Here is a 13169-nt window from a genome sequence, read left to right as displayed (position 1 = left end):
TTAAGTAGGATAAACACAGAGACCTACAGTGAGACGCATTATAATCAGACCTGTCAGAGACAAAGAGTGAACCTTGAAAGCAGCAAGAGAAAAGCCACTCATCACAGAAAGTGATCTCCAATAAGATTTTTAGCAGATTTCTCACCAGAAACCTTACAGTCCAGAAGGCAGTTAGGATGCCATATTTAAAATGCTGAAAGAAAAAAAAAATGTCAACTGATTACATCTGGCAAAATTGCCCTTCAAAGATGAGGGAGAAATTTAAGACATTACTATACAAAAACTGGGGATGTTCATTACCACGAAATCTACCCCCACAAAACATACTGAACGGTGTCCAAGTTGAAATGAAAGGATGCTAGATAGTAACTCAAAGCCACATGAAAATATAAAGTTCTCCAGTAAAGATAAAGGTAAATACATGCACAAATATAAAAATAGTATTTTTATAATTTTGGTTTGCAACTCCGTTTTTTTTTCTAAAGAACATTTTTTTAAATTTTATTTATTTGTCAGAGTGAGGGAGAGAGAGAGCACAAGCAGGGGGAGTGTCAGGCAGAGAGAGAAGCAGGCTCCCTGCTGAGCAAGGAGCCCGATGACGGACTCGATCTCAGGACCTGGGATTATGACCTGAGCTGAAGGCAGATGCTTAACTAACTGAGCCACCCAGGCATCCCTCAAGTCCACTTTTAATTTTCTATAGGATTTAGAAGACAGATGTGTAAGATGTAATTATATATCTATGTTAATGGGTTTAAAGTAATTTGTGAATCAATAACGTAAGTGGAGGGACAGAGTAGCAATTGAAGTTAAGTTGGTAACAAAGATATATTGTTATAGATTGTTAGAACTACATATAATATATAGTTAATAATCTATAATAGAGATTGTTATAACTTTAGGATGTTATATGTAATCCCCATGGTAACCACACACACACAAATACCCATAGAAGATACACAAAAAGAAAGAGAATCAAAATGTGTTGGTACAAGAAATCAACTAAGCACAAAGGGAAGGAGTAATGGAGGAAATGAGGGACAAAAAAAAAATACGTAGAACATACAGAAAACATGGCAGAAGTAAGTACTTCCCTATTAGAAATTACTTCAAATGTAAATGGATTAAACTCTCTAAAAACCGTAGGCTGATAGAATGGATAATAAAACCAGTCAGTATTCAATTATATACTGCCTATAAGAGTCTTACTTTAGATTTAAGGACATGCATGGGTTAGAAATGAAAGGATGAAAAAAAATATTCCTTGCAAATAGTAAGCAAAGGAGAACAGGGTTGGCTATACTAATATCAAAGAAGACAAAAAAACTCTTACAAGAGATAAAGACATAATGGTAAAAGGGTCAATACAGCAAGAAGATACAACAACCATAAACATTTACATGTCAAATATTAGACCTCCAATATGTATTAATAATATATAACACACACACACACACACAATGTGTGGTATGGCATAAGGCAAACCTATAAAGAATGGAATAGAATAGAGATCTCAGAATAAACCTTTGCGTATATGGTCAAATGTTGTTTTTGATGATCATATGATTTGACAAGGGTGCAAAGACCATTTAATAGGGAAAGGATGATCTTTTCAGTAAATGGTGGGGGGTTTTTGTTTGGATAAAACAAAATGTGCTCTCTACAGACAATGGAATGTTACTCAGCCTTTAGAAGGAAGTTCTGACACAGGCTGCAATATGGATGAGCCTTGAAAACATGCTCAGTGAACTAAGCAGACACAGAAGGACAAATACCGTGCGGTCTTACTTATTTGAGGTGACTAGATTCGGCAAATCCATAGAGACAGAAAGTGAAATAGTGTTTGGCAGGTGCTGGAGGGATGAGGGAAAGGGGAGTTAGTGTTCAATGGAGACAGAGCTTTAGTCTGGGAAGATGAAAACGTTCTGGAGACGGATGGTGTTGACGGTTTATACAACAAGCATGTCCTAAATGCCGCTGAACGTGCACTTTTAGAAAGTGGGAAAAATAGGGAATTTTGTGTTATGTATATCCTCCCACGATAAAAATATTTTTAAAAACAATACAATATTAATACCATATTAATAGAAAAGATAAATACGGTCAACTTGATGGATACAGAGAAAGCACGTGACAAAATTCAGCATCCATTATGATAAAAGCTAAGCAAACCAGCCACAGTCATGAAGTTCTTCAAACTGATCAAAGGAACCTGCAAAAACCAATAGCCAACAAAATACTGAATTATTTTCCCCTGACATTAAGAGCAAGTAAAAGATGCCCGCGTTTACCAGTCCTAGCTTTTAAGGAAAACGAATGAATGTTCTTAGAAGGAAATGTGGATAAATATGTCGTTCCTTATGTTCTAACAATTGAGCTATCTTTTCAGAAACCAAGCAAACTAGGATGTAAATTAAAATATATTAGTTCATGTCAAGACATTGTGGCCTGAAATTGAGGTGTATAAACTTTCCATGATTGTGTATTTTTTTTCTTTTTTTTATAGGCCTCCAAAGTATGGTCAAATAATCTTAACTCAAGTAATGAGGAATCATCACTTAAAATAACTTCTATCCTTAATCGGGATGCAAATTTAGTGCCTTGTATTGTCCAAGAAGAAAATACCACCCTTCTAATTCTTCTATAACATATCTTCGCCCTCTTTGAATACGGACTTTTAAGTCAAATTGTCAAGTTATGCCACTGAGGATACTGGGGGGACAAAAGTAGACAAGGAAATTATTTCCATAGAACAATGATCCCAGTGGGGCGTCCAGTACAGGCAAATTCATGAGCTGGAAGTCTCTCCCTGTGTCTGTTACCTTCACAGCAGAGAGAACTGTGTTTTTATAGCAAATTGTATATGTCTCCTGTCAGGCTGGCTACATTTTTGGAATACCTACTAAGTAGAAATCCTTTATTAGGTATTGTACGGAAACACATGTAGCAATACTAAAGAAGCGAATATGGAAACATCATCTGTCTGGAATAATTCGGGAAGGAAGTAGACCAACAAAGATAATTTGCCAAGGAACCAAAGCTTATAACTTGTTTGGGGTTTTTTTGTTTGTTTGTTTTGGGACAGTGTGTGTGAGAGAGGGAGAAGGGGCAGAGGGAGAGGGAGAGCGAAAATCCCAAGCAGGCTCCACAGCCAGCGCGGAGCCCAACACGGGGCTCGATCCCATGACCCCGAGATCATGACCCCAGCCAACATCAAGAGTCAGACGCTTACCAAACTGAGCCACCCAGGCGCCCCCAAAGCTTATAAGTTTGAGTGTCAGAATCCAAGCAATTCCACATCCCCACTGTCACCACCCAGTCTGAGGCCCACCACCCCTCTATTGCTTCTACACTTGCTTACACCCCTCCAGGCCAGGGAGGTTTCGGATCAGAGCACGCCACCCCTCTTTTTAAGACCCTGAAATGGCTCCTACTTCTGTCCATGCAAAATCTGGCAGACTACAGATAAAGCCAAGTTTCTACTATTTCTGCTATGGGATCCGAGGCCGCTGGTCATGCTGGGGGTGAACTGGCGCCACAGCTCAGTGGTTGGTCCCTCTTCAAGAATCCCATTCCAGCCCTGCTAGATCTCTGGTCACCAACCTGCAATGCAATGGCTCCTCGGGGACCCACACACCTGCTTCTGTCTCCCTGAGCTCTCTCTCAGTGAGGACTCCTCCAGACACTGGGGTGTGTGAAAATGGAGCTTATGCGCTTTAGTACATAGCCGTACTTGTTTTCAGGCTTACCATGTATACCAAAGGCCACATCAAGTCATTTTTTAGCTAAGGCATATCTCTAAATACATCGGCGGCAGACACAAATTAGACACCTACCTGACCACTATGGTCGACATTGGAGGTTCCTCCACGTTTTTATTCCCTAAGTGGCATGTCTTCCACCCACGATTTCCATTATTGATGGATTTTCTTTTCCGCAGGGGCATGCTACTTGGCTTTGGGGTTGCATTAATCTCTTCTGGAAACTGATGTCTTGCTAGGATCCTTTCTAAGCCAGAGAATTCAGAATTCTGACCTGGTAATAGAAGAAACATGAATGCGATTCAGCATGCCTTTCCATCTTCGCATAGCAAGACTAACACAGCACTCCCGTAGAAAGAATGTTTTTGCCACTTCACAATTGCTATCGAGCTCTGCCCTTCCTCCACGGCAAAAATATTCCTGAGCAACACACTTACACCCTAGCCTGGTCCTGGACATCTAACAGACCCACAGCAAATGAATGAATGAATGAATGAATGAACACACAAACCAATGCTGGCACCACCACAAATACTGAAGCCTATTTAAGCCTGTGTAATTTGTGCCTGATCTCAAATTAATGGCATTGACTGCACAATTATTTTTATCTCCGGAGATGTTAGCCACACTCTGCATTTACATCACATGCACTGCTTCACGTGGACCCCGTCTGGCCCCTAACCAAATGGCTCATCTCCATGCAACAAAGAGCTTGTGGCAGAATGTAGTTCAAGACACTGCACCCTTCATCAAAACAGTCCCGCTAATGCAAGTTGGTACAGCCACTCTGGAAAACAGTGTGGAGGTCCCTTAAAAAGTTAAAAATTGAGCTACCCTATGACCCAGCCATTGCACTACTGGGTATTTACCCCAAAGATACAGACGGAGTGAAGAGAAGGGCCATATGCACCCCAATGTTCATAGCAGCATTGTCCACAATAGCCAAATTGTGGAAGGAGCCGAGATGCCCTTCAACAGATGACTGGATTAAGAAGTTGTGGTCCATATATACAATGGAATATTACTCAGCTATCAGAAAGAACGAGTTCTCAACATTTGCTGCAACATGGACGGCACTGGAGGAGATGATGCTAAGTGAAATAAGTCAAGCAGAGAAAGACAATTATCATATGATTTCTCTCATCTATGGAACATAAGAACTAGGAAGATCGGTAGGAGAAGAAAGGGATAAAGAAAGGGGGGTAATCAGAAGGGGGAATGAAACATGAGAGACTATGGACTATGAGAAACAAACTGAGGGCTTCAGAGGGGAAGGGGGTGGGGGAATGGGATAGACTGGTGATGGGTAGTAAGGAGGGCACGTATTGCATGGTGCACTGGGTGTTATACGCAACTAATGAATCACCGAACTTTACATCGGAAACCGGGGATGTACTGTATGGTGACTAACATAATATAATAAAAAAACATTAAAAAAAAAAAAAGCAGTCCCGCTAGTAAAAGGAAGGAAGAGAGGGACGGATGGAGGGAAGGAAAGGGAGTCAGTAGAATTGCATCGTGGATTTAGTGACATGACATGACATGACATGACTGTCTTACACTATAGTGTAACAATTTGAGAATCAAAAGCCAGCGTGCGGTCTGCTCTGTGCCGGGCTCTGCAACCATCTAGGTGTATGAGAAACTGAGACACCTTCATCAACCCGGTGCAGGAAGAGGAGCTGAGCCCCAGAGATGCAGGGTGACCCTGCATAGAATTTAGATCAGAACTCGCCCAGCCTCCCTTGTTTCTCAGACTGAACCACACAGTCATTGGCACAGACCCCAAGAGCCAAGAATTGGCCCAAGGGGCCATCGCTCGGCAATCTGACTAACTGATGTAATGATTAATAGATCGATCCTTAGAGGCCTGAAAATCCTTCCAAGTGAGTCAGAAACAGGGCTGGAATCTGGGACTCCTGCCCAGTAGTGTCAGGCCTGGCCCAGACAGCTTCCACATACGGCTCTTAGAAGCGGTATCTTCGCTCAGGACGCCACAGCGGGGCACCCAGAAGCTCTCCCAGGCACTGCAATAATAGAAATAGCATATGGTTTGCTTTGGTTGTCAGAATTTCAAAGCTAAACTTAATACTAAACTGAATTAATTAACCCAATTCAGCTATTTGATGACATCCAGCTAAAAACATTTTTTTTTGCCTCAAATGAATTGTTTTTTATTTTCTTGTACACACCTACTTTTGTATTGTAAATTGCCTCAAATCCTTTATGTAAGTAAACAGGAATAAATCAGAGAGAATAGCATTTAGCAAATACTACAACTTCTCATATCCTCCAGTATTTAGTACTGCACACCAAAATGAGATAAAAACTCGGAACTCACTTTGAATATTTAACTAGGTCTTACTGCTGGCCTTCTTTGAAATTATAAGCTAGTTTCCTGGTTTTGAAAGAAAGTACAAAAAGTGCAAGGATGCCTCAAGAAATTATTGGAAGGAGAGGTGCCTGGGTGGCTCAGTCAGAGCATGTGACTCTTGATCTCAGGGTCGTAGGTGTGAGCTTCACGTGGGGTGTAAATAAAATCTTTTTTAAAAAGAAATTATTGGAAGTGTAATAATATGGATTATCAATTTATAGATGAAATTTTAGGTATATTGGACAGTGAGCTGCTTGGGTGGTTTTTGTATTTCTTATTTTAATGTATGGAACGCAACACATGTTACCTGGGTGGATAGATGGACGGAAAAATGGGCACATGACTTAGCAATCACAAGACAAATCACAGGTCAGGTACACAAGTACCTGAGCCAAGTACACTAGCCAGCGTGTGTGTGTGTGTGTGTGTGCGCGCGCGCGCGTGTGCGTGTGTATGTGCGTGTGTGTGCGCGCGCGCGTGTGTGTGTGCGCGTGCGTGTGTGTGTGTGTGTGTGTGTTTACCAGGGGCAATAAAAATAGGTAACTCAGAACTTCAGGCTCTAAAATGATGTGTGGCTTTCACACCTCATAATTGTCTTCTCTAACCTGCACACAGAAGTCACGGATTTGGTGGCCATCAGTGGCCGGCCTGCACGTGAACAGCGCACACACACACACACACACACACACACACTGCTTCGAGACTTGCGTCACTGGTCTCCTCCCTGAGCCCACTCACTCTGTGGAAACCACTCCTCCTACCTGCTTTGTCTCTCCATGCATCCAATGAAGCAAGCTCCCGAAGTATCTAGTGCAGGGGGGAAGCAGTGAATTAACTGAGAGAGGCATCTTCTTAAGCATTAAAAACAATATACAAAAGCTTTATTTATTTATTTTTTTGAAGATTTTATTTATTTGACACAGAGAGAGAGACAGCCAGCGAGAGAGGGAACACAAGCAGGGGGAGTGGGTGAGGGAGAAGCAGGCTTCCCAGTGGAGGAGCCCGATGTGGGGCTCGATCCCAGGACCCTGGGATCACGCCCTGAGCCGAAGGCAGATGCTTAACGGCTGAGCCACCCAGGCGCCCCCATACAAAAGCTTTAAACTTCCTCCCACTTCCTAGTTTTTGGGTTGATGCCAGTCATTGAAAGTACTGGTTTGGACAATGTATTAAACATCATAAAACCAATACTAATGCGATCTCAGGAGAGCGCCTATACAGCTGTGCTGGGATGTGGGGTGGGAAGAGGAAGAGGGTCGCTCGCAGAGGCTTGTGGTGTTTGGGGGACAGTTATCGGCACGGATGATCCAAAGGTACATAGTATAACGGAGTCTCATCCCTCATTTTATGTTGCTCGTATGATTTCACTTCCTATTTAAAATTCAGGGGGGAAAAAACCCCTGTGTTTCTAACTATAAATATTCAGTTCGTCTTTCTTCTTTCTTCTTCTGATGGCTCTGGATAACAAATATAGTCTAACGCAGGCAAAGCTTCCCTGCAGGTGCAGATGGGGGTGGTGCTAGGAGAAATAAAACCCATTTTTAAGGTCAGGTGAAATTTCGACGAGACAGAAGGCTTCAGACACGCAGCAGTGAGCCGTTGGTATCCGTGACTGAATTCGTGATCTGACGGATGAAAGAGTGAGAAGTAGGGTCATGTCTTGCAGATGCACCTTCAAGGCAAGCCCCGGAAATGGCATTCCGGAAATGAAACAGCCTTTGAGTGAAGAATTCAGGGTCTCGGAGGCTAATGTCCCCTCAATGACTGGATTCTGCCTCAGGCGCAGGTCCTTCAAGGCTCAGACACAGGACTCTGAGGAAACATTTCTTCCTCGGAACGCGGTTCCCCTCAGTTCTGTCATGTACTTCCAGCTGATGTCCAACCACAGCCAAGAGCCCTGCAGCCCACCCCCTCTCAGGCAAAGGGACCTCAGTGACCAAGGGCACAGGTTTTATCTGGCAGGAACACCACCACTGGCTAAAGGTGTATCAATACCTATCAGTGTCTACACTGGGAGGCTAAGGGAACAAAACTGAAATCCACATAGAATTGGAATATCACTAGAAAATCAAAACCTACTTCTCCAAACTCACATAAGCACTGAATGCATTTTCAGTGGTAAAATTGTATTTTAATTACAAAAATACATGAAAGGATTTCCATTGGAATAAGGAAAATCAGACAACTTAAAGTAGTATACATAGTTCAAGGGAAGGTCTTCACTCCTCTTTCTCCAGCGGTAGCCAGCCGCTGGCCTGAACGTGAGGTGTCTCCTTCCAGAACTCTTTCCTCTGCATGTATGTACATGTCTGTACGTACAGGTAGACGGTCTTCTTTTGGTATAAATGGAATCAGTGTTTCTTACTTTGCAGCTTATTTATTAATATTCTACAGGGCGTTTTGTAAATATTTTAACATCACTTCCTTTTTAATAATATTTCACAATATGGATGTATCTGTTTATTTAATTATTCTGCTGTTGAATGACATGAGGCTGTTTACAGTTTGTCACCATGATAAACAACGCTTCAGCGCACACACTCTTTCCTGCATCTGTGGGCACAGGTGCAAGAATTTCCCTAGGACACTAACTAGACGTGGAATTCCTAAGCCGAAAGGCATGCATATGTAATGGGATGTTAAAATGTGAGTTTTTCTGTGCTTCTCAGTTTTGTCCTAAGGCCACACGGTCTGAGAAAAATCTGGTAGGTGGCAGTTACCCACCTATGTACAACATACCTATCTATACAAGAGAAAGCTGAACATGGGACGTCTGGTGGCTCAGTCGGTGAAGCATCTGCCTTTGGTTCAGGTCGTGATCCTAGGGTCCTGGGATCAAGTCCCACGCTGGGCTCCCAGTTCAACCAGGAGCCAGCTTCTCCCTCTGTGCGCCACTCCTCCTGCTTATGCATTCTCTCTTTCTCTCTGACAAATAAATAAATAAAATCTTCAGAAAAAAACAAGGAAAAACCAAGCATTCTTTAAGGCTTGTAGGGATTTCCTTAGGCCGAGTTGTAGCGCTGTGCACTGCAGCATTTCTCCTCCCCTGGCAATCGAAGGTACTTCAAGAGAACTCCCTGGGCCCCACAACTCTGTGGTCAACTACTCTTCAACAAAGCAGGAAAGAATATCCAATGAAAAAAGACAGTCTTTTCAACAAATGGTGTTGGGAAAACTGGATGGCAACATGCAGAATGAAACTGGCCCACTTTCTTACACCATACACCAAAATAAACTCAAAATGGATGAAAGACCTAAATGTAAGATGGGAACCCATCAAAAAACAAGAGATGAAAAACAGGCAGCAACCTCTTTGACCTTGGCCGCAGCAACTTCTTGCTTAGACATGTCTCCAGAGGCAAGAGAAACAAAAGCAAAAACGAACTATTGGGACTTCAGCAAGATAAAAGGCTCTTGCACAGCGAAGGAAACAGTCAATAAAACTAAAAGGCAACCTACGGAATGGGAGACGATATTTGCAAATGACATGTCAGATAAAGGGCTAGTAACCAGAATCTACAAAGAATTTATCAAAATCAACACCCAAGAAACAAAAAATCCAGTCAAGAAATGGGCAGAAGACATGAACAGACATTTCTCCAAAGAAGACGTTCAAATGGCCAACAGACACATGAAAAAAGGCTCAACATCACTGGGCGTCAGGGAAATACAAAATCACACAAAAATACAAAAATCATACAAAAAACCACAATAGGATACCACCTCACACCAGTCAGAATGGGTAAAAATCAACACACAAGAAACAACAGCTGTTGGCGAGAATGTGGAGAAAGGGAAACCATCTTGCACTGTTGGTGGGAATGCAAGCTGGTGCAGCCACTGTGGAAAACAGTATGGAGATTCCTCAAAAAGTTAAAAATAGAACTACACTATAATCCAGCAATTGCACTACTAGGTATTTACCCAAAAGATACAAAAGTGCTGATTCGAAGGGGCACATGCATCTCAATGTTTACAGCAGCATTATCAACAATGGATAAAGAAGATATGGCATATAGCTTTTATATATATATATATATATATGAAAAAGAATGAAATCTGGCCATTTGCAACAATGTGGGCAGAACTAGAGAGTATAATGCTAAGAGAAATAAGTCAGAGAAGACAAATACCATATGATTTCACTCATATGTGGAATTTAAGAAACAAAACAGATGAACATAGAGGAAGGGAAGGAAAAATAAAATAAGATAAAAACAGAGAGGGAGGGGTGCCTGGGTGGCTCAGTAGGTTGAGTGCCCCACTCTTGATTTCAGCTCAGGTCATGATCTCAGGGTTGTGGGATCAAGCCTCTTGTCAGGCTCCCTGTTCAGAATGGAGTCTGCTTGTCCCTGTCCTTCCCCCCTCTGCCCCTGCACGGGCTTGCTTACTCTCAATCTCTCTATATAAAATAAACAAAATTCTTTCTTGCCTCTTCTGAGGTTTCACTACTTGCAGGCAATCCCTGGTGTTATCCCGACTTACAGATGCATCAGTGCAATCTTTGCCTCTGTTGTCATATGGCCATCCCCTCCCTCCGTGTCTCTGTCCTCTTACAAGGAGAGTCATATTGCATTAGGAACCCACCCCACTCCCGTCTGACCTCAGCTTAATTACACCTGCACCTCTCTCAAGATCCTATTTCCAAATAAATGCACATCCTGGAATACTAGGGGTTAAGACTTCAACATATCATTTTGGGGGACACAGTTCAGCCCTAATACCTCAGAAAATATAATTGGCTAGGACCACAGCTGCCTGTGGCCACAGAGACAAAAGGTCCGTGTTGGAAGCCAGTTGTATTTTCACCAGCTGGGTGAAGGTATGAAGGACAGGGGGTCAAGTTTTCTACATGCTATCTGCAAACCCCCTGGAAAGGGGTTAGTTTTGAGTCATCTTGAATAAGCTCCCAAGAGGGCTTCCATCAACCAGTGATGCAATTTCCACTACAATACGTTGGGAACATAGCCTACAGAAGCTGGCGTAGGGGTCGGGTTGGGGGAGGGGAGATGTCAGCAAGAGGCTGAGTGAATGAGAGATCTCCAGCAAGGGAACCCACCAAATCCCCGGGAAAGAAGAGGCCAACTTTGGAAAGCTGCCACCCCTAGAAGGCCCGAATGACAGGTCACAATCTGATATTTCACAGTCAAGGACATCTTTTCAGTTCTTCCTACCCTCACCCTTGTCGACCCAACAGCAGCCAGTGAGCAGGGATCGAACGATTAAAAAAAAAAAAAACCACCAAATCACAGGCCGACTCCCAGTCTCTGAGTCTACATCAGGCCTGAGCGGTGGGGAGCAAAGAGGTTTTTACTCTGGATGAGGGTTTGGAATTTGGACATTAGAGTGGATTTTTTGTTATCTGAATGAATATGACCAGGAAAGCTACAAGATTTGCTTGTAATTTCACCCAAAGATGATGAGCAAAGAGCAACAGAATGGGCCAAAGGGGGAAGTTGTGAGAAAAAAGAAAATTAGTTTCTACTTACTCTTTGCCAGGATCAACTCATTTAATAGGCCAGTAACATACATTTTAAATTTTGACAAAGACTTTCAAATTATCTTTGAAAAAGCCTGAATCAATAAGCACGCTAATAATGATTGTGAGGGTATTAATTTCCCCACATGTTCATCTTTATTGATCTTTCAAGATTTGACCAGTATGTTGGCCTAAAAAAATATTACCTTGATTTATCTTCTACTTCCTTGATTACCAGAGTGTTTGAACATCTTTCGTGCTTATTGATAGTTTGCTTTTCATCTTGTGAATTGCCTGTCTATGACATGTATCACTTGTAGAAGATTCTTCATAGTTTCCCTGACTATTTTTATGTAATTGTTAGTGTAATCTGGATATTGGGGTCAATTCATAATACTGTGCATTCAAGGACTAGGGACCAACCAGAATACAAATGGACAAATTTCTCATCAAACCTTCCTACCCATGACTTGTGTATTAATCACTGTGGCAACTGCTACTTTGCTTTCTAAGTTCATGGGCACAAGGGGTTACCAGCTACCTTTGTCCTTCATTGAAGCATGAATAAATCAGGAGGCAGGCTCCACCCAATTTTGCAAATCAGTCCAGTTATCAACTGTCCTGACAGAATTTCAGAAGTGGTGGGCCACTCCAAACTCCAGACAGGGAAGGTCATTTGTAATACTCGGGGGGAATATCCGGCTTCTCTCTAGGGTGGTACAAATGGAAGAAGCAGCAGCAGCAAATAGAGCAAAGGAATAAACTTGAAACCTGACCTTCAACTTGGAAATTCTCTCACTCATCTCAAAATCACATCTACTCCTGTAAATTTAGTGGTCATTTCCCACTTAGTCCACTTTCCATCATTCCACAGGTCAGCTTTTGCTAAAAGAAGAGTGACAGACCTATCTCCTTATCTCCATTCATAAAAGACCAGTGAAAGAAAAGGAATGTGAAAGAGTGATGGTGGAGTCCATCACTGGGCATGCTCTGAGAGCCCGGGGCCCCTACAGCATCATCAGTAGGCGCGGGGCCATGGGTCTCAAGGAAGGGCCACACCCTCCATGTAGAGAGTCAGTTCTTGGGGCACCTGGGTGGCTCAATCGGTTGAACAACCAACTCTTGATTTCGGTTCAGATCATGATCTCAAGGTCATGAGATCAATCCCCCTGTAGGGCTCCATGCTCAGTGGGGGGGGGGTGTGTGTGCTTGGGATTCTCTCTCTTCCTCTGCCTCTTCCCCTGCTCTCTCTCTCTCTCGAAAAAAAAAGTCCAGTTCTTACTTGTGGCTAAAAGAAGCAGTTTGCACCAATATAAAGTGTGTGCTTGTTAAAAGAGTTCACACCACCCTCTGCCCACATACAATTTTGTTTGTCCTCTTCCCTCTTGTAGGAATGAAGTGTCTCCATCAGATGGTTTGGCAGCAGTCTGTGAAGGCTGGACAGAGTCTCAAAGGTGTGACGCAGGACCTCAGGCTGTGCGTAGTTTTTCGGTGTCTTGGGTTTGTCTAGGAGAGGAAGTTTCAGCATGCAGTGTTTGTTCTTGGCTGTCCCCAT

At 42.7% G+C, this 13169-nt stretch overlaps 1 protein-coding gene across 1 annotated transcript in view; it reads right to left on the bottom strand.

The window, feature by feature from the left end:
- CUNH6orf201 (chromosome unknown C6orf201 homolog) overlaps nucleotides 1-13169 on the bottom strand; it is a gene marked incomplete at its 3' end in the record, with an annotated part of 15168 nt that extends 1999 nt beyond the window's left edge. The window contains 2 exon segments of the mRNA XM_040644641.1: nucleotides 3837-4035; nucleotides 12977-13169. Coding sequence (XP_040500575.1) covers nucleotides 3837-4035; nucleotides 12977-13169 — 392 coding nt within the window.

This window comes from Ursus maritimus, unplaced genomic scaffold (assembly GCF_017311325.1).
Source record: "Ursus maritimus isolate PB19 unplaced genomic scaffold, ASM1731132v1 scaffold_30, whole genome shotgun sequence".
Classification (NCBI taxonomy): Eukaryota; Metazoa; Chordata; class Mammalia; order Carnivora; family Ursidae; genus Ursus; species Ursus maritimus.
Note: the sequence above shows the minus strand (reverse complement) of the source record. Positions and strands in the feature narration are given on the sequence as shown.